This window comes from Uranotaenia lowii, chromosome 1 (genome assembly GCF_029784155.1).
Source record: "Uranotaenia lowii strain MFRU-FL chromosome 1, ASM2978415v1, whole genome shotgun sequence".
NCBI classification, from domain to species: Eukaryota; Metazoa; Arthropoda; class Insecta; order Diptera; family Culicidae; genus Uranotaenia; species Uranotaenia lowii.
In genome coordinates, this window is record NC_073691.1 from 76,887,414 (window position 1) to 76,915,180 (window position 27,767).

The window sequence follows — 27,767 nt, forward strand, 5'->3', positions numbered from 1 at the left end:
TAGGCTGAACACATCGATGGAAGAAAAAAAATGAAGTAAATAGCAGTTTAAGGCGATTTGTTGTTGGATGACCATAACATAGTTAAACAACATTTGAGTTTGGAAGATGCTGTTGATGATGGAGACGCCGAAATCCCTTCAGAAGAATCCGAAATTGATTGCTTGTCACCACTAATGGAAAATGATGACTTAAACGAAACTGTCCCAGAAACTAGCTACAGCATCGAAAATGATTCATCTTCTGTAGAGGGAGCAATAATTCATCCAGAAATGCAGAGCATCCGATGTGGCGCTCACACAGTGCAGCTAGCTGTCTGGGATGTGTAAAAAATATCTAAAAATCGCCCATAAATTCAATATGTAAAAAAATGAGACTTCAAAAAATCGAAAAATTTCGCACTTCAGTCAATGCCGCTTCCCCCAAAAATGATCGAAACGAGATGGAATGTTTGGTACATTATATCAAAATACCTCAAAACGATGAGGCAGAAATCGTTTCACGATGTAGTGACCACCAGTCATGACAGAAGTCTAGGTGATCTTATTTAATCATAAAAATAATTTCAGAATTGATTCTTACTCTTACTTCATATTTTCAAATGTCTCTAGACATTGGATGTTCATCGATATGTTGGCTGAAGCATTTGAACCAGTGTTCAAACTAACGCTGCGACATCGATGCACAACCGACATTATCGATACTTGAGAGATCAGTTAAGCTAGCGATTTCTATCGCTGATGTTAATAGCTTGTCCCTCATAATTGGCTCTCATCATTAGAGAGCAAAGAGAGCAGAAATTCATATACCTACTAGGGTGCCACAGAGCGTTGCCTGATTACAAACCACTGAAGTCCTTAGGTTTGACGAAAATCGAAATTCGATTCTAGCTTAATGAAACTTGATGACCTTTTTTTTGGTCGTCAGGTAGAATTTTCGTTTATCTGCAGAATCCCGTTAATTTTTTCGATAATCCGTAGAAAATCCGTAGAAAATGTTTAAAAAAACTGGAATATCTTACAATACAATGATCAAAAGTTCTTAAAAATTTGCCAAATTGAGAAAAACAACTAATCTAACAAAATTCTCAGAAATATTTTTTATTTTGGTTATTGAACTTTGGTTGAATAATAATATCAAACTGTGACATGAAAATCATATTTTATCATTCCAGTTCCCATGTAAATTTGTCAATTTTGTCTTAACATCTGAAAATAGAGTCTGCTCTGACTATAAGGTAGTAGAATAACTTTTAAAAATTATTGGTTTCTTTGGTTATTTTTAATTTTCAAAAAACATGCGATTTTCATCCTCCTCAGAAAATGGGCTAACTTGCAATAAAATTAGTTTTTAATGAAAATTCTTTTGAAAACGTATGAAAATTAAATTTTTTTTGATGAATTTTGCGATGTCTTAAAGACCATTACGCATGAAAACACCAATTGCAGTAATTTTTTTGTTCTGTAAATACTAATTTTTACATTTTTTCAGAAAATAAGGATGCTGCATATATTTAGGGGTAAAACAATACTATAAAAAACTTCAAACTGAAATCATAAAAATAGGATAAAATACCTAGAATTCGATAGTTTTTGCATGTTTTATCAGAAAAACCATTTAAATGAATTAATTGACTAAAGCTTTCATTTCAAATATGATTGGAAATATGAATCAGACATTTTTCTTCATTCTCTAACTTTTTTATTGATCAAAAGTCCCGAAACTAAGTTTGAATTATCTTTTTACTGAAACTTTTCGATGGTCTAGTTTACGACATTCAATTTTAGTTTTCGACACAAAAAGTTTTAAGTTTTTTTTCGCATTTATTAAAATCAAATTGGACTTATAAAAAAGGTAAAAACAATTCAAAAAGTTCATTTTCTTATAACAAAAATGCACTTTGTGATGAATGCTTATAATTGTTCTCACTACACAAGTTATACTCAAAAAAATTTACGTTCTGTACCCAAAAATATGGCAGATGTCAACTGCTTTGAGGATGTCTAGGCGTTGGAGTAAATTTTTATAATTTTTATTTATAGAGGGTGGAGAACGGATATTTTTAAAGATGTGACGCAACGGAAATTAGAGGGTTTTTTGGAACGGAAATTCGGATTCTATTTTTATTGCGTCTTTCAGGCGCACATTTTCGTGCTACACATATTGCATACTTTTGATGAATTAACACTTTGAATGTTAGGTAATTTTCAAACCATTATAACTTTTTTGTTATTGCTCTAATCGTGGTAAAGTTTCGGCTGGAAAGTTTGTCATGATACAAGCTTTATCAAAACTAGAATTTAAAACAAATCAATAACTCATGGAAAAAGTTATTGATTGTAGGGATAAGATGTAGGATATGTAGAAAATAAATAAATTTTTGTATTATTAAAATAAAATAAAAGTTCAAATCGGCAACACTGAAGAATAATAAAATAATATTTCGTTTGCGTGCGTTTTCAAAATCAGTATTTGCTTATTTTAAACTTATTATAATATTTTTTCTGAATTGATTAAATTTTTTGACTATCAACAGCTAAATGTTTGAATTCATTGCGGGGCGTTCCTAAATGGTTGAAGATAAGCCATCTTTTGCTTATGAATTTTCAAGGTGAATTCAAAACATCTGAAATATATCTTCATGTACCTACTGCTTGGTAGATTAAAAAAAATGTTTCTAACTTCTAAACGAATGCAATCCTTATAGAAAGGGGGGCCACTATGCTAATATTGGGTAGAATTCAGTAAAATTTGTTATTTTTGTAGAATTGTGAACAAAATTAAGAAGAAGCATTTTTGTTAAGTGAGTTATGTGGTTTAATTTACTTCAGGAGCATAATCGATAAAAAAAACTGTCGAAACCACAATAATTAAAAATGTGCTGATGTAGGAGGGAATTTGATATTTTTTTGTATGCGGGAATTTTCCGAAATACCGAAATAATGTGACACCATTTACAGCAGGCATGTCGAACTCGTTTTAGTGTGCGGGACGCATAGAAAACTTTCTATGACGTAGAGGGCCGCAGCCAAAATCAGTTAGAAAACATAACATATTAGGATAATAATTTTTTGCTTTTTACGGTCAGCTTTTCATTAGAAATACCCGATGATTCTACCATTTTTGTGGTCTTTCTCAAGGGAATTATCTGTGTGCTGTTTCCCTTGAGAAAGACCACAAGAAATGGTCGAAACGTCGGGTATTTCAAATAAAAAGTTGTTTGATTCAAATCTCAGACCGTAAAATGCCAAAAATTATTATCCAAAAACATCTTCCCGGTCGAAAACATAAATCTAACATATTAGTTTCGTGGAAATTAAAGGGTGATACGGTCAAAATTTGGTCAATATCAACTTGACGTATTTCTTTCAATTTTGCATTTATAAAACCTGAACACCCCTCATTTTGAAGGTGTGTGTGTGTGTGTGTGAAGAGTGTTGCTCCTATTTTGATTTTGGAATTCACTCTTCAGTTGTCAAAATGCCGTCCAAGGAAGAAGAACAGCGTATCGAAATTTTGCTCGCGCATCGCGAAAATCCGAGCTACTCGCACGCAAAGCTGGCAAAATTGCTAAAAGTTGCCAAATCAACCGTTACAAATGTAGTTAAAGTGTTTGGGGAACATTTGTCGACAGCCAGGAAGCCTGGAAGTCGGGGGGAAATCGAAAACCGCAAGCCGCTGAGACGACAAAGAGAGTTGCCGGTAGTTTTAAGCGAAACCCTAACCTCTCTCTCCGAGATGCCGCAAATAAGCTGGGTGTATCGTCTACAACCGTGCATCGAGCCAAAAAACGAGCCGGACTATCGACTTACAAGAAGGTAGTGACTCCAAATCGCGATGATAAACAAAATACGACGGCCAAAGCGCGAAACCGGAGGCTGTACACGACGATGCTGACGAAGTTTGACTGCGTGGTAATGGACGACGAAACCTACGTCAAAGTCGACTACAAGCAGCTTCCGGGACAGGAGTTTTATACGGCAAAAGGAAGGGGAAAGGTAGCAGATATTTTCAAGCACATAAAACTGTCAAAGTTTGGCAAGCCATCTGTACCTGTGGCTTGAAAAGCAGCATTTTCATAGCTTTCGAGACTGTCAACCAAGAAATTTACGTGAAAGAGTGTTTGAATAAACGTCTGCTGCCTTTCCTGAAGAAACACGGTTGTTCCGTACTGTTTTGGCCGGATTTGGCATCTTGCCATTACGGTAAGAAGGCCATGGAGTGGTACGCCGCCAAACAACGTGCAGGTGGTTCCCAAGGACAAGAACCCTCCCAAAACGCCAGAGCTCCGCCCAATTGAGAAATACTGGGCTATTGTCAAGCGGAACCTAAAGAAGACCAAAATAACTGCTAAGGACAAGCAGAAGTTCAAGGCAAACTGGCTTTCTGCGGCGAAGAAGATGGACAAGGTGGCTGTACAAAATGTGATTGCAGGGGTTAAGCGTAAGGCCCGGCAATTCGGATTTGGAAAAGCGGAAGCCTAACTGAATGTTTTTCCTGAATTTTATACTAATTAAACTTGAAAAAAAAATTTAATTTGATTTTTTAAATAAACGATTTCTCCGATTTACACGCATTTTCCCTTGACCAAATTTTGACCGTATCACGCTTTAATTATGAGCATTTATTTACACATTTTTTCTGCTAAATTTCTCAAATTTCATATCTCATCATCGTTTTTTTGCGGTTTATTTATTTTCGATAACGTTTTAGCTTTATATTCGTCAATATTGATCTTCATTTCTTTTGTACTAACACTAAGTTTTGTTCTGAAATAACTGTATTAAGATGGTGACAGCTTAGTATAAAAAAAGAAGTTCAATGAAGACGAATGTTAAGCTAAAATTTTATCAAAAATAAAGGAACCGGAGAAAAAAATTTAAGATGAGGAAAATTTTCGAAGGTGATAGAAAGTATTAGAGAAACATGACGTATCAGAGAAAAAAGAACCTAAGCCGTACATATCGTGAATTTTGCTTCTTTTTTAAACTTATAAACTGTCAAACGACAAGTAATTCGACCAAAATATTTAATGTACGACGAGCTGCTAAATTTTTCCGAACGATATAATGAAAACAAGAAAATAGGATCAAGTCTCTCCATTTTCTCCTATTTATATCACACAAATGTAAACGCAAAACAAAACAAACTGAGCCAGAACAAATTAGTATAGACGAAAGCCAGTAATTCGTAAGTTTGAAAACAAAAATTGTAATTTTAGTAATTATTTGTAATTTAAAAAAATTTTAGTGTCCACTGAAGAGGAGCGAATACCAGAGTAGCTCGAAACGTCTGGACAAATGGTATAAAAACGTTTTTTAATTTGTAAAACTCGCCGAAAAACATCGATAAAATTCAACAACAATACATCGCGGCGATTAACCAACATTCATTTATATCGGATATTAAAATTCTTAACCAGACCCAAAGAGGTGCCAGGAGGTTTTGTCAAAACTCTGGACACTGCAATGAAAAAAATCAGGATTTTTCAGGACACCAGTTAGTTGCTGGAAATAAAATACAAATCTGCTAAGATAGCATACATTAAAGGCGAACTACATGAGTAGTCGCCTTAACTTCTGCAACTAAAGCGAGCCGAATCTTGGCTGGCCTACAGTTTCGACGAAACACCATTCAAATATCATCATATGCTAAGATTATCACCGGTAAAACTTCCTACGCCGTTATGTTAACCGAAAAGTAGTCATGCAATACTTCGCTAGGCACCCAGCAGTGATGTCAATTTAATTTATTGACATATCTCTGTTAAACAGCTCATAGCTTTTTTGCCTAAAAAGCTATAAAGTTAAGATCCTCAACAAAATTGTTCAGCGGAAAATTTCCTTTGGAGAGTTTATAAATTGGCACAAAAACCACAAGCAGTACAAAATGTTCAATTTTCCCATACAAACCTAAAAGTTCAAATTTACTCATGTGAACGTAACTTAAAAATTCTGTAAAAAATCATGGGTGAGTTTTTAACCAAACCGCTTTTTAGACCCCAGGGTTTGAGAAATTCAAGAATGACCCAAAGTCGACTCAGTCTACTGCTGACCCTATCCTCTTGATTTCTGAAATATTTTCATTAAAACTGCCCACTTTTTATACACTGGATGGATTATAATTTCTAAAATCAATTGATATACTTTTTATGAGGTTTTGAAGCATTTGTAGCTACGATTTCCGAATTTACTAAAAGATGTCGGAGTTCGACCAGATTTTCAAACGTTCAAGCAAGCCACAACTTCCCGGAAGAACTTAAATCGAACAAAATCAGCCTTCCTACTGCAAACTGAAGGAATCGCCTGCATGGCTACGAATAGAATATTTTTACGCGATTCATAGCTAAGTCATTGTCTTCAACATTTTGAATGTTGACCTGATTTTTGAAGTTACAGAGCCCTAGTTCAGAAATAATTTAATCCTTAATGCATAGTGTGGTTTCAAAACCACACTTAATTCAAATTATTTCGGAAACGTGTGAAAAAAAATAAATCAAAATGAGTTGTTTGAATGACTTTTTGAATTTTTGAATGCTTTTTATTCATCATTAAATATAACAAATTTGACCATGTTTGGCTATGTAAGCTTTGTAAGTTTTGTTAGTCTTTTTGAAGTTTTGATTGGTATCATTAACAAAGTTTATCGTTTTCATATTATTGCATAACAAATAGTTATAAGGTTGTAACAGTATTCTGTACACCGTTTATTCGAATCACCTCAGTGTAGATGAGCGGTGTCTTGGATAAATCTTTTAGTACAACTTGATCAACTGTGGCATTCTTTCTACCTTTTCCACTTACTCTTAGGTGCGACCGAAACCCATTGTGTGAGTTTGGCGGCTTATCCAAGGGATTGGTAAAGACACGAGGAGCTGACTCAAGCCTCTATTTTCGTTGGGCTTCATCGAGAGCAGTTCGAGTTTTGTGCACGCAGCAGATTTTGAGTGTTTTCGTTTCGTTTTGAAACAAATGGTAGGCTGTGAGGAAATATCACGTGGTGAAATATATATAGTAACAATTCCTTGCAGTATTTCCAGCCTTGAATTGCTGCCGTTAAAAGTATCATCGGTGCATGCGATGATTAGCGTGTTTAAAAGTGAGTTATAAGTAATTTTGTAAAACATAAGCGAAACACTAAAGTATATCCATTTTCGTATTAGAACTGCTCTAGCAATACCAACTTAAAGCTTAGGCAACAAAGAGATCTATCCGTTAGATCAAAGAAGATCAACAGGTATGACCATTGTCCGTTTTTCGTGTGATATATAACCTAATCGTACACGTGTGTGTAGGTAAAACCTTCACACGAAGGTTTTTTCTGTAGAGTGTAGATTCTACAGTTCCGTCGTCTCGGCCAGTCAGTTCCGAATCCAGCCTATTGAACCGAGTCTGGCCAGTGGGAGAAAACAACGTTTGGGCCAAGTGATCGGCAATAGCGTGGTCAAGGTCATCCAGGCAGCTTGCACGTCCGTAGGAGGTACCAGCAACCACCTTCGAGCCAAGGGACCCCGGCCGGTTAGTGGTCGAAGACGCAAGCCATCTGGCTAGCGTAAAAGCTGTGCTCACCAGCCGAATCAAGCCGTAGGAACTCCCGTTAGGGTTCCGAGCCAAGGGTTTCCGACACTTCAGGGTCGGCATTGCATGCTGTCATCCGTCCGTAGGGGCACCAGTATCTGCCCTGAGCCAGTGGACACGACTACCGTGGATTCCCCATCGGTTTCTCCGATCGGCGATCCGAATCTAGCTCATGGATTAGGCCAGGTCAGTAGGAGCTCACATCCGAGCTCTGAGTCAACCAGACCAAGCCTCGGTGGTCGCTGAAGCCGTTCGTCTGTGGTTCGACCACAAACATTGTCACCACCGAAACGGAACCGTGGACAACAATCCGACTACGTCGGCAACAAATAAGGTCAGATCTCCTCTAGACTATAAGATATACAAACATTATTATATGAAATATTCACAGTTTAGTTCGACCAAACATTTATAATATAATCAAGATTATTATGTTATACTCTGTTATGTTTTGATTGAGAGCTACCGAATATAAAGCTAAAATGGTATTTTGTGAGCATTTTGATTAGTGAGCGAAGCTCATTTGAGCAAAGTAAGTTTTGGGTTGGTTCGTCTCGTATTGCAAATTCTTCACTTTGCGTTTTGGGTTTCGCTTAAGAGTATTTATCCTTTTCCGTCCGCTTGACCCGCCCTGAGAGAAAGTTTTACTAGCTGGGCATCCAACACGCCGTCTCACATCGGCGGATGATCTCCGTCGTTGGCGCACAAGTGAGGTGGTCATTAGCAGTGCAGGTTTGCGGGACATTTCGGGTAACAATTTACTCTATACGGGTTACATTCTCCCCCAGAGTAAATGTGATTACAAGCTTTGCTAACAGAAATTAAAATAACTTCTCTTAAACGCTTATTCGTCCTATCACGGAAAAAAATAAACTAAGGTGCCAGATTGGATTTATCTGAATTTGCCCGCATATTTAGACAAAATATGAGTAAAGTACGGTCCGGACCGTTTTTTTTTGCATTTTCCGACAGCGTGTTATTTCTAGTTCATATGCTCCAAAAGTCAGAATGATACATTAACTAGTAGATAAACTAGAAGCATTTTCATGTGATATTTTTAAAGTTACAGGAGACTTGATTCTATACTAAAGGAGACTTGATCCCCAATTCAGGGTGCCCTGAACCTAGCCAAAAATACAGTAAAATCCGAAGATAAAAGGTGACTATTTTTTGCCATATTAGTTTCATTCTTCAGTTTGTAAGTATCAGATAAAGAGATTTCTAAAAGTTTAATACTACCCTAGAATCATTACATACTTAAAGGCGCAATTTTCTAGTTTTTAGGGAATTACAGTATTATTAGTCCTTTTTGGCAGTATCTTAAGCTTGCAAACATATGTGAAGATAACCCACCTTTCAAGGTGGAGGATCTCTCCATAGAATGGTAAATTTAAGTTTCATTTTTTACTTAAAAATTTCTGAATAAATTTTCTCTGTATGTTTTCAATGTGCTTTTTAAGTTTTTTTTTTTATGCCAATCCGTCTTTTTCCACTGGAAGGCTAAATCAAATCAATAAATCAACAGCTACCTTAAACATCTGCGCTTTCTAAGCCAATCCGTCTCTATCCACCGGAAATCCAAATCAAATAAACAATCAGCCTTAGAAATCTGCGCTTGCTAAGCCAATTCGTCTTTTTCCACCGGAAGGCAAAATCATAACAAACAATCCACAGCAGCAGCATTAAGAATCTGTGCTTCCTAAGCCAATCCGTCTTTCCCACCGGAAGGCCAAATCATAACGAACGACCAGCCTTAAAAATCTGCGTTTCATAAGCCGCCTTTTCCACCAAAAGGCCAAATCACAACAAACAGTCCACAGCAGCAGCCTTAAAGATTTTCGCAAACTGAGCCAATCCGTCTTTTTCCATCGGAAGGCCATATCATAACGAACGACCAGCTTTAAAAATCGGCACTTTCTAAGCTAATCCACCTTTTTCCACCAGAAGGTCAAACCACAACAAACAATTCACAGCAGCAGCCTTAAAGATCTGCGTATCTTAAGTCAATCCGCCTTTTACCACCGGAAGACTAAATCAAAACAAGCAATCAGCAGCATAGCATAGCATAGCATAGCATAGCATTGGGTGACTACACACATCTTGCATTGGCTGATACATACGGTACAACTAATTATCAAGAACAATACAAGATGCCAAAATGAGTATCTGGATTCAAAACTCATTTCAAGTGTTGCCATTGAAAATCAGTGTAGTACTACAATGCACACCTCGACAAGTCAATGTAATCATAGTGGGGATAATCTGAAACAGCTAAAGAAACTTTTTAGGTGCAGAGAACTCATACGACCCAGGATGCTGTTTTCAGATAGGAAGGGGAAAGGTTGTTTTATAGGAAATCCTACTTGGCAGATAGGATTGATGAAGAATTTAAATACAATTGCTAAATCATATAAGCTTATAAAAAAAGAGAAAACAGGAACGAGCTCACCAATCTGTAGACAATTGTAGATGGACATCGTACTATGCAAGATGCTCTTTTAGTGAACCTACATCCACCGGCTTCTGATTTAATGAATGCAGAAAAAAAATCTTCAGAGGGTAGCAGTAGTTAGAGTCAAAAACACACTGGCGATGACTGCGTGGAAGCACTACAACAATTCGCCGACACTTCCGGTCATTTTGCTCTCACAAAAGCCGTGCATCGTTTTTTTTAAAGACTCACATACGGCATAAAAAGCACTTTTACATCCCGTTAACACTGAATTCTGTTGATAGCACAAAACAAAATAAACGCTCGTCTTTCCGGAGCTAGCGGTAAGATCCGCTAATTGAAATAAATGCACCTATTTTACTTTAAATTTCTCGAACAACTTGCGAACTTTTTTTCTCTGTATCTTAGTTGTTAATAGCTTCACCATGTTTCACCATTAATTTGTACTTGAAACTAAAAATTGATTAGATTTTTAATCGAATTCACCAAAAATTTTTATTCGCGAAAAAAACGGACGGAAAAAACCCTCTCATCTAAAATTCATCAAAACAAGCAATCAGCAGCAGCCTTAAAAATCTGCGATTCCCAAGCCAATCCGTCATTTCCATCGGAAGGCCAAATCACAACAAAAATCCACAGCAGCAGCCTTAAAGTTCTGCGCTTCCTAAGCAAATCCATCTTTTTTCCTCTGGAAGACTAAATCAAAACAAACCATCAGCAGCAGCCTTAAAAATCTGCGCATCCTAAGCCAATTCGTCATTTTCTACCGGAAGGCCAAATTCAAACAAACAATCCACAACAGCAGCCTTAAGAATTCGCGCTTCATTAACCAATCCGTCTTTTCCGCCGAAATGCTAAATCAAATAAAAAAATCAGCAGCAATTTTAAAGATCTGCCAACCCGTTTTTTTCCATCGGAAGGCCAAATCATAACAAACAATCAGACTTAAAAATCTGCGCTTCCTAAGCCAAGCCGTATATTTCCACTGGAAGGCCACCTCACAACAAACAATCCATATCAGCAGCCTTGAAGATCTGCGCTTCCTATACTCAAAAATCGGAAATTATCTATTTCTACCCCTTAAGTGTCACCAAAAGACGTCATTCTACTCCGGAATACGTCTAAGATTCAAGGCGGAAGTGAAAATTTGAATTCCTGTTGATGCAATTAATACTACTTATTTTTCATTCATAAATGAACTCGCGAGTGCTAAACTCGCCTAATTGGACATCCGTCGTCGATACGAGATATTAGAGTTGAGAAATATTCAAATAACTAGTATTTTGATCGAGTTTGTCGAAAAACATGCAATTATCATCTTTGATTATTAATCTTCTAGCTCGAGGGAAGCGCCTGTCGTTGATAGTTGAGCAAAACAACTACCCGTAGTAAAGTTATCTCAGGTCAACGAGTGCCAGCCGGGTCGCCTGAGTATCAAATGAGAAAACTTTGTCTAACTAGAATGGGAAAGCGGCCGATTAATTACTATGGTAGCTCATCGCGTGCGATCGTTCACTAGGCTTGAGTCACGGCGACTTTGCGGAAGCTTCAAACGAAATGGTATTCAGTGGCAGAGGTTAAGACGATTTGCATGTTACTGTGGGGTGATTCCATCCGAATGGCGTGAAACTATCCCAAAGAAGAAAGAAGCTGCGAACAACAACAACAACTTAAACAACACAATAATGAACCGAAAACAAACACAAGATATCGATCAGGTTGTTACGGGGGACATGAGTGTTAGGGGCCTTAATTGTAAACAATTAGCATTGATGAAGACGATGATGGGTAAGTGCCTGCGTAGTTGTTTGCCGTATCAACTGCTGGAATCAGTAAACATTTAGGCGTATTAAGATTTCAATTACATACGCCAAAATAATTGGTGAGGAAAAATTGTTGAAATAACACGGATGACTGCAGCAACACTTAATTGGGGGATGACGATCTACTCCATTTGATTGAAATAGATGTTAGGGGTTACAAATCTAATCATATGACAGAGGTTGTTAACCCGATTGTAACCGTAAAGGAAATTGTCAACAATCCAAATCAATAATGTCGAATTTATTCAATAAATTCAAGGTGTGTAAGAAAAAATCACAATCAAAATATGAAATGAAAATTAAAACTCAAAATGAAGAAAAATGTACGAATATGAAAAATGGCAATAACACGTGAAAGGGACGAAATAATTGGAAATTGCTATTTGGAACTAGCTGGCGTTTTACCCTAAAAAACAATTTTTTTTTCGTTGAAAGATTCACATTTTGCAGATGAATAGTTCTATTGCTACAAGCAACTTTTGTTCTACGAAAAACTTAAAAGAAGATAATGACTTTTTTTTTCTGGTGGATAAAGATGGAATTGGCATGAAAAGCGCAGATTTTTCTGGCTGATGCTGTGGATTGTTTGTTTTGATTTGGTCTTTCGGTGGAAAAAGACAAATTGGCTTAGGAAGTGCAGATTTTTCAGGCTGCTGGTGTGGATTGTTTATTGTGATTTGGTGTTTCGGTGGAATAAGACAGATTGACTGAGAAAGCGCAGATTTTTAAGGCTGGTCGTTCGTTTTGATTTGGCCTTCCGGTGGAAAATGACGAATTGGCTTGGATGCGCAGCTTCTAAAGACTGCTGCTTATTGTTTGTTTTGATTAAGCTTTCCGGTCGAAAAAGACGGTTGGCTTAGAAAGCGCAGATCTTCAAGGCTGCTGCTGTAGATTGTTTATTGTGATTTGGTCTTTCGGTGGAAAAAGATAAATTGGCTCAGGATGCGCAGATTTTTAAGGCTGCTGCTGATGGTTTGTTTTGATTTAGTCTTCCAGAGGAAAAAAATGGATAGGCTTAGGAAGCGCAGATCTTTAAGGCTGCTGCTGTGAATTGTTAGTTGTGATTTGGTCGTCTGGTGGAAACAAAAACAGATTGGCTTAGGAAGCACAGATATTTAAGGCTGGTCGTTCGTTATGATTTGGCTTTCCGGTTGAAAATGATGAATTGGCTTAGGTTGCGCAGATCTTTAAGGCTGATGATGTGGATTTTTTTTTTATTTGGCCTTCCGGTGCAAAAGACGGATTGGCTTAGGAAGTGCAGATTTTTAAGGCTGGTCGTTCGTTATGATTTGGCCATCCGGTGGAAAATGACGAATTGGCTTAGGATGCGCAGATTTTTAAGGCTGCTGCTGATTGTTTGTTTTGATTTAGTCTTCCGGAGGAAAAAGGCGGATTGACTTAGGACACGCAGATCTTTAAGGCTGCTGCTGTGAATTGTTTGTTGTGGTTTGACCTTCTGGTGGAAAAAAGCGGATTAGCTTAGAAAGTACCGATTTTGAAAGCTGGTCGTTCGTTTGATTTGGCCTTCCGATGGAAAAAGACGAATTGGCTTGAAAAGCGCAGATTTTTCTGGCTGATGCTGTGGATTGTTTGTTTTGATTTGGTCTTCCGGTGGAAAAAGACAAATTGGCCTAGGAAGTGCAGATTTTTCAGGCTGCTGGTGTGGATTGTTTATTGTGATTTGGTGTTTCGGTGGAATAAGACAGACGAACTGAGAAAGCGCAGATTTTTAAGGCTGGTCGTTCGTTTTGATTTGGCCTTCCGGTGGAAAATGACGAATTGGCTTAGGCTGCGCAGATTTTTAAGGCTGCGGCTGATTTTTTGTTTTAATTTTGCCTTCTAGTGAAAAAAAAAAAGAATTGGCTTAGGAATCGCAGATCTTTAAGGCTGCTGCTGCTGGAAGTTTGTTTGATGTGATTTAGCCTTCCGGTGGAAAAAGACGGTTTGGCTTAAGATGCGCAGATCTTTAAGGTTGCTGCTGATTGATTGAGTTGATTTAGCCTTTCGGTGAAAAAAGACGGATTGGCGTAGGAAGCGAAGATACTTGAGGCACCGGTGTGGGTTGCTTGTTTGGATTTGGCCTTCCAGTGGAAAATGACGAATTGGCTAAGGATGCGCCGATTTTGAAGGCTGCTGCTGATAATTTATTTTGATTTAACCTTCCGGTGGGACAGAGCCACTCCTTAGGAAGCGCAGATTTTAAGGCTGCTGCTGATTGTTTTTTTTTTACTTAGCCTTCCAGTGGAAAAAGAGGAATTGGCTCAGGTAACGCAGTATTTTATGGTTATTGTTGCCGATTGTTTGTTGTGATTCGACCTTCTGACGGAAAAAAAGACGGATTGGCAAAGGAAGCGCAGATTTCTAAGGCTACTCATTGATTGATTTAATATGGCCTTCCGGGGGATCAATAAGGAATTGGCTTAGGAAGTGCACATTTTTAAGGCTGCTGCTGATTGTTTGTGATTTTGCCTTTCGGTGGAAAAAGACGGATTGGCTTAGGAAGCTAAAATCTTTAAGGCTGCTGCTGTGGATTGTTTGTTGTGATTTGGCTTTCTGGTGGAAAATGATTAATTGACTTAGGAAGCACAGATTTGAAAGACTGCTGCTGACTGTTTGTTATGATTTAGTCTTTCGGTCAAAAAAACGGAATTGGCTTAGGAAGCGCAGATTTTTAAGGCTGCTGTTGTGGATTGTTTGTTCTGATTTAGCCTTCCGGTGGAAAATGACAAATTGGCTTAATCTATGCAGATTTTTAAGGCTGCTGCTGATTTTTTGTTTTGATTTTGCCTTCTAGTGGAAAAGACGATTTGGCTTAGGAAGCGCAGATCATTAAGGCTGCTGCTGCTGATTGTTTGTTTCTGTTGAGAATAGCGGTGAGAAGGAATGAAGCGATGAGATGAAGGATATACAGAAGATAAATCAAATCTAAATAAAAATAATTGTGGTATTCGGCATTACTGAAATTTCTATGACAACGTTTGTTATTTTAGCAACACTAGGCGAAATCTAGGGATTTTTTACGCTTCCAGAATGATAATTTTTCAAAAACTAAGTACTTCCATTTCCTGCTTTCTCGTGTTTTAAAGCTTCTCTTCCATGGATCACATTGGTCCGTACCAAAAGCCCCAAAGTGAAAGAAAAGCTTCTCTGCAATTAGGATTGGCTGTGATTAAATAACAATTGAACATTGTTTAAGTCAGAACTTGAGTAAAATGTTCGATAAAATATAAGATTATTTTTACCAATATTTTACTAAGTAAAATGGGATAAAATTTTAGCAATCGTTTTAAAATTTTAAATGTGAGCAGGTTCAAATTAGGGTTTAAATCATTTGAAGTGTTCAATTCTAAAGAGATAGTTTGACAAACAATCCACTTTGGATTCCTTCCTCAATCAATAGTAAATACTTAGCTAAAAATCATGTATTTCAACATAAAAAAAAATAAAAACACGCGTAAAGTGTTTAAGCTATAAAAACAAAAATAAAGTACACTTAATCGAAAACCAATTTTAGACATAAATTTTTTTACGACAATTTCTGGAATTTGAAATTTCAATTGCCCATTTTGAACCACAATATGCATAAAAATGGTTGAAGTGTTTGGAAAACACTGGACAACATATCAATTTCCGACAGAGCAACACAAATGTCATCATCTGTAGAATATCGAACGTGCAAAAAATATGGTTGCCTAACTTAGTGTTGTTTCAACCGACTTTGGCCTGAACGATTGAATAAAAAGGAAATCGAAAGATTCCTTTCATTCAATTACGTTAATCATTGGCTCAGAAATTAAACTTTCACCACACGGTGACTAAATAACAGGATGCAAGCCACTATGTGAACTTGCCCTAAATCAGAAATGTTACATAAACTCGAAACAAATGTTTTGAGTTTACCGGTGCGTGGATGCGTTTAAAGGAATCATTCGAAAGAAAAAAATTCGCATAAATCATGGGCAAACCAGCGATGTCACAAGAAATATTCCAGTAAGTTATTACTGAGAATAAAGGTGATGTTTGGTGAATTAACTGCAACAGATTGAATTTGAACGTGTATTATCCAATGTTGCAGCGTTGATTATTTGTAAATGAAATATTATACACCAAAGTTTTGGCAGTATAAATAGGTTCGCTCACTAGATGAAATGAATGAATGAAATGAAGATGAAATTTGCCTGAAACGGCAAGAGGAAAAGAGATTCTCCAGAGGAGACGAGACCTGGAGCTTCGAAGAAAAAATCCCGGGATCCTAAGGTCCGGCAGGATTTGGTCGAAAATAAATAGGAACGCCAAGTTCCCAAGCGCCAACCCTGTGGCAGACAGTTGAGCAAAAAAAGAAAAAGATCACAGAAGCCAAACCCAAGTTCAAACCGGGTCAGGGACAAGTGGGAGGCGCTAGTGATAAAGGCACCGGAAAGAACCTACGCCGCTGCCCTTTGCCAAATGAGGATCGATATGCTGGTGGGCCTAGAAGGGGGTGTGAGGAGAATCTGCCGGACACGCTCTGCCGTGATGATCCTTGAGCAGACGCGGCTCAACTACCAAGAGTGCAGGGTATAGCATGCTCACTACATATAGTTGTTTCTTTCTCAGAATATCGGTCAATTTGTTTGCGGCCTTTTTCCCAAATATGTAGGGGAGAGTGGGGATACTTGATCCCCTTTTCTTATTTTCAACATATCTTTTTGGAAAAATTTAGTAACTTGCCGTCTTTTACATTTTCTGACAGCTTGTAACTTCAAGTTCCTATGTTCCAAAAATTAGAACGATACTTGAACCCGTTGATGAATTAGAAGCATTTTCGTGGGAGTAAAAAAAATTGCGATTTTTCTGAAGTTAGGGGAGACTTGATCCCCTATTGAAGGAGACTTGATCTTATATTCAGGAAGCCCTAATCCTTGTATAAAAATCAAACAAAACCCCAAGATAGAATGTTAATTGACTACTTTGTTCATGTTTGTTATCATTTCACAATTTATAGCAGACATAAGAAGAAAATTCTATAACTTTGTCTCAACGCTAATAACATTGCATACTTAAATGCGCTATTTTTTATAATTAAGAAAAAAATAATTATTTTTGCTCTTTTCTTTAGACAATTGTTTGAAAAATATTAGTTTTTGGATAAATATTAGTAATTTCGTAATCAGCAATCATAACGATAAATTCAGAAGAAGAATATGCCGTTTGGAAGGGGGATCAATTGTACCCAAATCTAGGGGATTAATTGTACCCATAATCAACATTTTAGAAAACTTTTTCTGAAAAAAGTTGAGAGTTTTCCATTGCTTTGAAAATATGGCATTATGAAGTTCATTTTACGCTCAAACGATTGATGCATTGGAACAAATATTTTTTTCATAATTTTCCCATGTAAGGAACATTTTAAAGTGATGAAAAAAGATCTTCAAGTTACATTTTGTGAAATTTTTCAAACAAAGTTCAATTACTCAAACAATTATTTTGTTAAAAAATTTTAAACTACAAGCATTGTTATTTTGCTCATTTTGGCACATTTTCCTAGAACATTTGATCTTTGTAAGACATTCCAGTTTCGAGATATAGCTAAGGAATCAAGTATCCCCAGGGATCAAGTATCCTCATTCTCCTCTACTGTTCTGCCGGTATTGATTCAGACTACAGCTACCTAGCATCGTTACAATCTTACGTTGTAAATTTGTTTTCACTGTGCTTCACTGAACTCGATATTTATGAAAAAACTAGCTGACCCGGTAAACTTCGTTTTACCTTGTAAAGTATAAATCGTAATAAATGTTTAATTTCATCTACACGTCCTTAACTGCATCGTGCTCGCGAATAGATTCTTATGGAATTCGTAACAAATAAAGTTGAATTTGTATTGGGACCATCTTCCATAAAAAGTGAGATCCTTGAAACTATTATACAAATCATCTCTGTCCCAAAAAACTCTCGGACACCAAATTTCACTTCATTCCGACCGACCATTCATACACTGAACCCAAATTCACTCTTAAAATACACATGATTTTTCACTTAAAAACAAGGATCCAGTGATTTTCTTCCATTCAAGTGCGACATATACATTTCACTTGGCAGTCACTTAAATTGCAAGTTAATTCATCCACATTCACTTCAGTCGTCACTTGAATTTGAAGTGAGAAAAACTATTCACTTCCCCATCACTTGAATTTCAAGTGAATGTCGGGTTGTAATTGTGTTTATTTTCAGAGTTCAAAATGGCAAATTCTAAAGAGCAGTTTGTGCTGGATTTGGATTTTCCCAATTCTTTAATAGGCGATTTTGGCGGTAGTTTGTGTTAAACGTGATGTGAGAGAAAGTTATTTAAAGGTGTTATCATGTTTCAGCTTGTGGGTTGAACTGGACAGGTTTTCTGGTTTGCAGCAGGGAAGATTTAGAAGTCGCACTATCCGCAGTAACCGATCTGCCTTGGGATTATGATGGAATTTTCCAACCAATAAATTTATGGCGAAAGCGTAATGTAAGTATTTGAAATCGAAGTGCTGTTCTATAAATGTTATTTCATTTAAAAACGCGAGAGATAATTAACTAGAAACTTACTTAGAAATTCAGATAAATTTCACTCGAACGTCATAGTGTCACTTAAGTGAATTCACTTGACCCATCACTTAAAATTCAAATGAAATTACGTATGGCGAGAATTTACTACAGATGTCACTTATTTTTAAGTGAAAATTATTTCGGGTGTACGTGATGTTGTTACAAAGAAAACGCCTCCATTTTTATATATAAGAAGATGAGAAGAAGAGATAATTTTGTATGGGGACCCCCTTCCATAAAATGTGAGATTCTTGAAACTATTATACAAACCATTTCTGACTCCAAAATCCCTCGAATACCAAATTTTACTTCATTCCGACCGACCGTTTATACGTGATGTTGTTACAAAGAAAACGCCTCCATTTTTATATATAAGATGTCTACAGTCGATCCTTCTGAGGATTCTGGTCCAGATAGAATACCTCCCGCTCTTTTGTAACATTGCGCTGCATCTTTATCCGCCCCGATCTGCAGTATCCTTAACCGATCGGTAACTGGAAGATCGTATCCCAATGCATTTCTCGCATTTCCCAATGTTTTCACGCAATTTCTCCAATACTCAAGCCTGGAAATGCTCACAGCGTGGAAAACTACCGGCCAATATCGATTTCAATTTCAATATCGAAGATCTTTGAAATTATGATGTACGAGCGAGTGTATGCCGCAGTTAAACCATTGATTTCGGAATATCAACATGGATTCGTCAAAAAAAAGGACAACAGTTACTAATTGGATGTGCTACGTAATTTCACTGAACAAAAGTATGGAGAAAGGTTGCCAGGTGGATTCAGTTTATATTGACTTTGCCAAAGCTTTCGTCGACCGTGTGCCACACAAAATACTGGTTACAAAGTTGAAACGACTAGAATTCCCGGCTAGGGCCCTCGAGTGGATTGCGTTATATCTAACCGACCTTCAGGCTTTCACCAGAATACGAAACACGCGCTAACGAATGTTTGCCACCTGGGAGTTCCTCAAGGAAACCATCTTGGACTCTTGCTGCTTATTGAAGGGTCATACGGTCAATATTTGGTCAAAGGAAAACGCGTGTAAATCGGTGAAATCTAGAGTTTGTTTTGATTTGGTCGTATGAACCAATATAAACAAAACTGAGTTATTGGCTGCAAACGATTGATAAACATGCTTTCTATGCTAAGTAAAAATTTGGTTTCATTTGATCAATAAATAACTTGAATAACTTGATTTAAATTTAAGACGTATAATGACTTTCTAATTTTCGAGTGCATTTTGGTTTTAACGACGTTTTGCGCTACACTGGATTGCTGTGCAGCCAAAGGACGCAAAATAACTGTTTGGCTAGTTGATTTTTGCGTCGTTTTGCATTTTCGCCGAAATCGCGTCCCCAAGTGTAACAAAGTTAATTAATTTAAACGAAAATGGTTTATAAAATTGGTTTATTCTATCTAAGTTAAACAAATTTCTTTGTTCCTGTTGCTAGGTAAGTTCTAGAAGCGTAATTTATATGTCTGGATATATTTTCAGCTTTATAATTTTTCATTTTAGTGGCAGTGGATAGGACCGCAGTTATCGGAGTCGCAGGTAGAAACCAGTTGGCCAGTCGAATAGTAATATATATATTCCTGATCCAAGCAGCCTCCACAGCTCCGATTCCAGCCTGCTGCATCAGTGAAAAGGATATTTTCCATTGGCAGAGCAATGTAGGCGAAGCAGATGGCGAGATCTGTCCCACGATTGTTGTGTAATTCGGAGAACCCGGAGATCCCGTAGAGCGCATATCATAACGGGGATCCAGATAACACTCTAGAGGTGTTAAATAGTAAGTCCTCTTTCTGTTGCTTCATTTGAACGTGCTTTGAAAATTGCAACATAAAAAAACCTCCAAATTACATGCAAGTAATTGTGCAGATATGCATAAGCACATTAATTATGGCAGAATCAAGTAGAACATTGGCACCTGAAACAAATTAGCTTGAAATGGTGAAGTTTAGGACAAGTGAAATCAGGTTTAGAGATAATATTTTTTTAATTTGCAAAACGACGTTTCAACCAATTGTGCAATGCAAAAGGTTGTACGTGCATGTTTGCTTGAACAACTAAATGTATGCCTCTATTCAATACATGAGCATATTCACTATCTGTTTTAGTATCGAAAACGAAATTTCCAGGTAATTCTGAACTATGTTTAAAATATTGGAATTAAAAATGTGTAACAAAACTTCAACAGCGATTTTCTCGAAACAAATCATGTGGCTCATACGACCTAATCAAGACAAACTCTAAAAATCGTTTATTTAAAAATCAAATGAAATTTCTTACTCAAGTTTAATTAGTATAAAACTCAGGAAAAATATTCAGTTAGGCTTCCGCTTTTCCAAATCCGAATTACCAGGCCTTACGCTTAACCCCTGCCATCAGATTTTGTACAGCCACCTTGTCCACCTTCTTTGCCGCAGAAAGCCAGTTTGCCTTGAACTGCTGCTCGTCCATAGCAGTTTTTTTTGTCTTCTTTAGGTTCTCTGGCATATTGGGAGTGTTCTTGTCCTTGGGAACCACCTGCACGTTGTTGGCGGCATACCACTCCATGGCCTTTTTACAGTAATGGCAAGATACCAAATCCGGCCAAATCAGTACGGAACAACGGTGTTTCTTCAGGAAAGGCAGCAGACGTTTATTCAAACACTCTTTCACGTAAATTTCTTGGTTGACAGTTCATAGCTTCCGGTATGAAAATGCTGCTTTTCAAGCCACAGCTACAGATGGCTTGCCAAACCAGATATTTCTTCGTTGCCGTATAAAACTCCTGTCCCGGAAGCTGCTTGTAGTCGGCTTTGACGTAGGTTTCGTCGTCCATTACCACGCAGTCAAACTTCGTCAGCATCGTCGTGTACAGCCTCCGGGATCGCGCTATGGCCTTCGTATTTTGTTTATCATCGCGATTTGGAGTCACTACCTTCTTGTAAGTCGATAGTCCGGCTCGGGTTTTGGCTCGATGCACGGTTGTAGACGATACACCCAGCTTATTTGCGGCATCTCGGAGAGAGAGGTTAAGGTTTCGCTTGAAACTACCGGCAACTCTGTCGTCTCAGCGGCTTCCGGTTTTCGATTTCCACCGATCCAGACTCTCTGGCTGTCGACAAACGTTCCTTAAACACTTTAATTACATTTGTAACGGTTGATTTGGCAACTTTCAGCGATTTTGCCAGCTTTGCGTGCGAGTAGCTCGGATTTTCACGATGCGCGAGCAAAATTTTGATACGCTGCTCTTCTTCCTTGGACGGCATTTTGACAACTGAAGAGTGAATTCCAAAATCAAAATATTAGCAACATTCTACACACACACACCTTCAAAATGAGGGGTGTTCAGGTTTTTTAAATGCAAAATTGAAAGAAGTACGTCAAGTTGATATTGACCAAATTTTGACCGTATCACCCTTTATGTGTTTTGAATCAATTCTAAAGTTCAGATAGATAATTCCATCCTTAAAGAAAATTCCCATTTCAACTCGCGATTAAATATTTTTCCAAATCTGGGATATTTCCGCAGAATTTTCCTATCAACCCTTCAAGTAAACATAAAGAAAGAACATGTAAACAAAGATGTAAAGAATTAAAAATTATTATAATTTTACTGCACAATTTTTGATCATAGTTAATTGGTTTACCAGATCTTAAATTTATTTTAAAATTCGGAATTACTTTCTTTTTAAAATTGGTACTCTATTTCAAAAATTCTTTTTCTGTACACTGATTCTTATGTCCGAAGCTTTAAATGCCATATTTTCAAATTGTGAAATATTGATTTCAAAATTATTAAACAAGACTGTTAAAAAATTCTTTTTAAGCAAATTTGTAGTTCAGAATAAGGAATCAGTCATTTTGAAAAATTTATTACTGACTTATCATAAATAGCATTAATTGAAACATTAGTTCTGGTTTATTTTTATCGTATCAGTACAATTTATCATTTTTTTTGAATTTGTAGAATGGTCATGAGAAGAAAAACAGTTTCAAAAATCAATTTCCTTATTTATTGTGCATTTTTAGTATTGTTATTATTTCTAGCTAGATTGGAAATTTGAAACCCCCCCATGCCTTTAGCACCAAAAAATCGATTTCAAATGATTTCACATTTTTTTATAAAAAGGAATGCGAAATTCAGAATAAGATTCTAATCAGATCAAATATTAAAGAGTGGAAATTTTGACTTGACAGGAAGATCTGATTTAGCTGGTGAATATTAAATAAAAAACATGAAATAATACTCTTTACTAAATGAACTATGAATTCGTTGAGTAAAAAAAAGCAAAAATTGTACCTTTATTGGAAAATTTATACAACATTTATGTCACATTGTTTATGTCGCATAATCACTCAATAAAACTCTGAACTTATTGCATTGTAATAAGAATTCAGGATATTTACTTGAATGGAGGGTAATTTAAAAAAAAAAAGAAATACTCAGAGTTAAAAATATAAAAACCGAAAGTCTCAGAAAGTTGTAAATAAAAATGTAAATAAAATTTAGGTGTTATCTATATATATAAAAATGAATGTTTGTCTGTCTGTCTGTTCCCTATAGACTCGGAAACTACTGAACCGATCATCGTCAAAACTGGTATCTGAGGGTTTTTGAGGCCGGGGATGGTTTCTGTAATAGTCAAAACTCCATCCGACTTAAGAAAGGAGAGGCTACAAAATTTGTAGTTTTTCGGCACAAATTAAAGTCATGACATCCATTTTATTGAGATTTTTTTTCCTTTGGGCGGTTTGTTTTTCGTCTCTATGGTCGAGGCGTCGCGGCCAACGTCGCAAAAGGATAGTAACCCAGGCATAGCATACTGATCAGTAGGAATATTTTGGCGCGTATTTCTCAACCAAGCATATTTTCTTTGAGGGGTTTGTTTTTCGTCTCCATGGGCGAGCAAACGTCGTCGCAAGAGGATAGTAACCAAAGCACACTGTTCATTGATTGCTGGAAAATTTAACAATAAGCGCCTGTTTCTCAAACACGCGGGACGATATGCAACCTAGGTGTGTTTTTTTTTGCTTATTTGATTTGTACATAGCACGTGGTAATAAATGACGCCTAGATGTGACACGGACTGGTATTTTACCAATCGAATCAAAACCAATTGGAAGATTTGCAAAAATACTTCCATATTTAGTTCGTGTTAATGTAGGTAGCATTCGACTTTTCATTCAAGGAACATTAGAACATGTTCAAACGTTAAACTTTTTCTGTTAAAAAAAAATAAAAATAATGTTTTCTTCTAGAAATTGTTCCTTCGGGCCAAATACACAACTGAAACGAATTTGGAAATGAAAATGGGAGCTTTTTATTTTAAATAACTCTGAAAAAACCATCGTACTTTTTACCTACATACCAATTCAAGTACGTACTTAACATGAAAAAAGTATTTGTGTTACATGGCTGCATAAAAGAGACTTTTGATCCGTTTTTGAAAAGCGAGACTTTAGAACTGATATTTATCTGGACGCAAAATTTTTAAGAGAAATTTTTAATTTACCCTTAAAGTTTTAAAAACAATATTCCCTTCTGTCAACTTACACGGTGGGGCAAGGGCAAACGTCGAACTTTTAACAAATTCATCTTCAAAATGATTCAATATGTTGGAAAGACCAAAGGGGTATTCCGAATGTTGAAACTGATGCGGATATTGAAAATTCTTAAATGTCTTTGTAAATGAAGGTCATTTCCTTTGAACAGCATTCGTTAAAAGTGGAGTAACAAACATAAATTTATATTGCAGGAATACTGCAGATATATCAGTGAATTTTGATAGAACAAAAAACAGGAATTCGTATTAAATCCATTTTAAAGCCATTACTCCGACGCATCTGTAAATAAGCTTTGCATTGACACTTGCCCCAATAAACGGAACAAATGTAAACTTAGAAATTTGTTTTTGCCAACATTTTTGAATATTGGACTTTCAAAGAGAAAATAAATAAAAACGCTGAGAACTTATTTGGTGATGCAACTGATATTTTTTTAAATATTTATATGTTTACCGTAGTAAATTTATTTAGAAAAAAAGAAATTTGCACTGTATTTAATACATAACTAATTTAATATATTTTTCATTACCATGATAAGTGCTGTTTGGGTATCGAGCCGGTTAAATTTGCTTACCTTCTTCAAGCAGTGGGGGACAAAATTGGAAAAGGTGGGAGAGCTCCCATGTAAATTTAAGTTAAAGAGCTTTTCAAAGAAGGGACCATATTTAAAAAGGTTTTTTTGGGTACCGAGTACAAATTTCAGATCTTGAAAAACATGTTTCAGTAAATAATATATACCATCTTTGAATTTCAATTCAGAACTGCAGCTGCAGCTCTCATTTCAAAGTTGTTGGTTCTGAAGTATGATGAGGTTTGATTTAAAAGAATGCTCTCTAAAATCTAAATTTGAATAATTTTTTACAAATTACATTTATTTCTGGAAGGTGTAGCAAAGCACAACGGGTCAGCTAGTTATACATAAAAGCAAAGAAAAAAATGCAAAAAAAATGAAATTAATATTTAATCAATGTAATTGCAGATTTCCAAAAACTGTTTGGAACATTCAAATATTTAAAAGTATATAAAAGTGAATCAGCGAAATTATTTAAAACAACCGTTGAAAATTTCCATACCGTTAATCGATTTTGCTGAAACTTACTCAAAAACTTTGATTTTTTTGGGTTTCTTTGTGAAAATTGTGAAAAAATCCGGGCAATATCCGGACTTTTTTCACGATATCCAGGCAACCGGGCCGGACCGGACTTTATCGAAATTTTGCATCAAATATCCGGGCAAACCCGGATAAATCCGGGCAATCTGGCAAGCTTAAGGTAGAAGGAATTATCTAGACTTGCCCTGATTTTAAAGTAAAATTTGAAAATGGAACTCTCCACTTTTTCCATGAATTTTCGTAATTCCATGTGGCAAAAAAATTGGAATTAAATCTACAGATTATTTCCAAAAATTTAAAAAAAAAACTTTCATATTTGCCTGGCCTGGATCAGTGCTTCAAAAAATAAGGAATGTTTACACTAAGGACCCCTCTAAACTTTTAAAAGTGTGATATTTCCGAGCCATAATTTCAGGGGAATCCTATACTATTTTATTTAACGTTTCAATACAGACTTATAATTTTAATTTCCAATGCTGGTTTTCTATAACTGAAGGAATGTGATTTTAACATATAAAGATGTGGGTTAAAGAAAGCATAATTTTTAGGAGCCTGATTTAATTTGAATGGATTTTAGCAGGATAAAATTCTTCTTGCCATGGCTTGAATCCGCAATAGTGATTCAAAAATTTTCACTGAAGAATAAGTGAAGAAGGATCATCAACGAATGAACGCAACATTAATGAAGAAGGATCATCAACGAATGATTTTGTGAGGCCTTTGAAGCCGAAATTCCAGTTTCGAGAAAACACTTTTGAAGATTTCGAGTTGTGAAAATCAACACTTATTTTTTAAAAAGGTAAATTTTTAACTTTATTAATTTTATCGAAATCGACGTTTAACGACTGTTCAATTTACCGTAAAAAAAATTGTAAAACAATCCTTTACATAAACCGAGTAGTAAAGTAAAATCAAAACAATCGTCGGAAACTACAGTTTTCTAATTAAATTAATTTATAAGTGGAATTTAACGTTTTTTTAATTAAAAAACATAGCTAAATTATTCTCTTATCAAAGGGTTTATCTGGATTCATACGAATATGTAAATAACTTTGTTGGTGGACAGACACTTGGAATAGCTCATAGAAGAATGTTACCAAATGTCATGACAAGAAATGCAGTGAAGACAGGTTTTATTTACATATTTTAACCTATTGCTAAATCACCTTCCTGTGACAAATGCAAATCAATTCAAAAGTATAATAAAAACGCCCCAGAGAAGCAGCCATGGAGCGACTGGCGTTCAGTGAACTGAATATCGTCTTTGAAAACAAAAAAAAATAGATTCTAAACGGCGCAAAAAAAAAACACCAGAAAAAATGTTATATTTCTAGTTATGTTTTCCCAAATCTACGTTTTGAAAAGCTTATTTTAAATCCAGACTATAAGAATATCAATAAAAATTGGAATTCCAGCATTCTGAATACAGTTATAGTTAATGAATTTATGAAGTTTTGTTTTGTAAACTACTCACTGCACTTTAAAAATCACTAATAAAACATTGATATTTTAGTGCACAACATCTCATTACTGTCACTTATCAATTAATTTCTGTTGTGATCGGTTCTCATGCATATTTTTTCTTACTACTAGTACATACATTCATCATTTCAAATGACCAGGAATCTACAGTTTTCACACCTTTTCGTTAGGTTGAAAAACAAATAGATACTCAGCTTCTGATTTTTTTTTGTTTTCAGATAAACACACACCTTTATCACAATCGCATCCAGAATGTGGCCCCAGAAGATGGCAAAGAATGCTCCAACCAGCGCCAGAATCACCCCTAAACTTGCCACACAGTAGAACTTGTTGATACGCATGATTTCTCCACTCTTCCCCAATTTATTTTTTCAAACATATATTTTTGATGCGTAAACTTCCGGCTGGAAAAGCACCAAAAACAACAGCTTATTATTCGATTCCCTTCAGTCGAAACAACATCAGCACTATATTCGAGCACACGAGTATCACAAGTTCAAGTTCAGCTGGCGGAACGGGAAAATTGCACCGCGCGCAGCGACTTTTCTCCTAGAACACCTCCCCCTGTTCAATCCCCGCTTTGAGCCGCTGTTTATTTCCTTAGAAAAAAAAAAAACTATTATTATCCACCGTATAAACACGAGATTACTAACGAGCGCAGCGCCGCGGATTCGAATTTGCGACCGATCGCGAGGAACTTCAACGCTAGAATAAGCGAGTACTTTCTACATGCTAGTTTTACACAGTAAAGTGCTAGTGCTCTGGGTACTACTATACAGTGTAGTGTAAGGGTAGAGGACGCAACAGTTCATTCTTCAATTATTTTGACGCGGGGCCAGCAGTTGTTGTTTCATCGAGGAATCAGAAAAAAAACACCCCTGCTGCAGTTGAGTCTAAGCAGCTCGGCTATGATAGGAGATTTCCGACGCGGCATATTTGTTATGAAGGGGTGGACACGCGCCTTCTCAATTTGAATACTCGTCACTCGTTGCCAAACACTGAATGACTGTCTAACTATCTAACGAACTGTCAATGTTTGTTCAACAGTCAACATACCTGCGGAGCACATATGAAATAGTTATTGTTGACATCAACAATTTTGACACAGTCTTCAAACAGAGAAAAGTGCGTTTTCATTTTTTTCGTGGTTCACGATTTGGATATTTTAGAACATTGAACTGGAACTTCAATATTCTAG

The 27,767-nt window shown here is 36.4% G+C and overlaps 1 protein-coding gene across 1 annotated transcript in view; it reads right to left on the reverse strand.

Annotated features, from left to right (window-relative positions):
- The window catches only part of LOC129756079 (protein peste-like), a 34,242-nt gene extending 7,013 nt beyond the window's left edge, over window positions 1-27,229 (reverse strand). Inside the window, exon 1 of the mRNA XM_055752833.1 lies at window positions 26,800-27,229. Coding sequence (XP_055608808.1) covers window positions 26,800-26,910 — 111 coding nt within the window. The 5' untranslated portion in view covers window positions 26,911-27,229. The remainder of the gene's footprint in view (window positions 1-26,799) is intronic.
- Window positions 27,230-27,767: the final 538 nt, after the last annotated feature.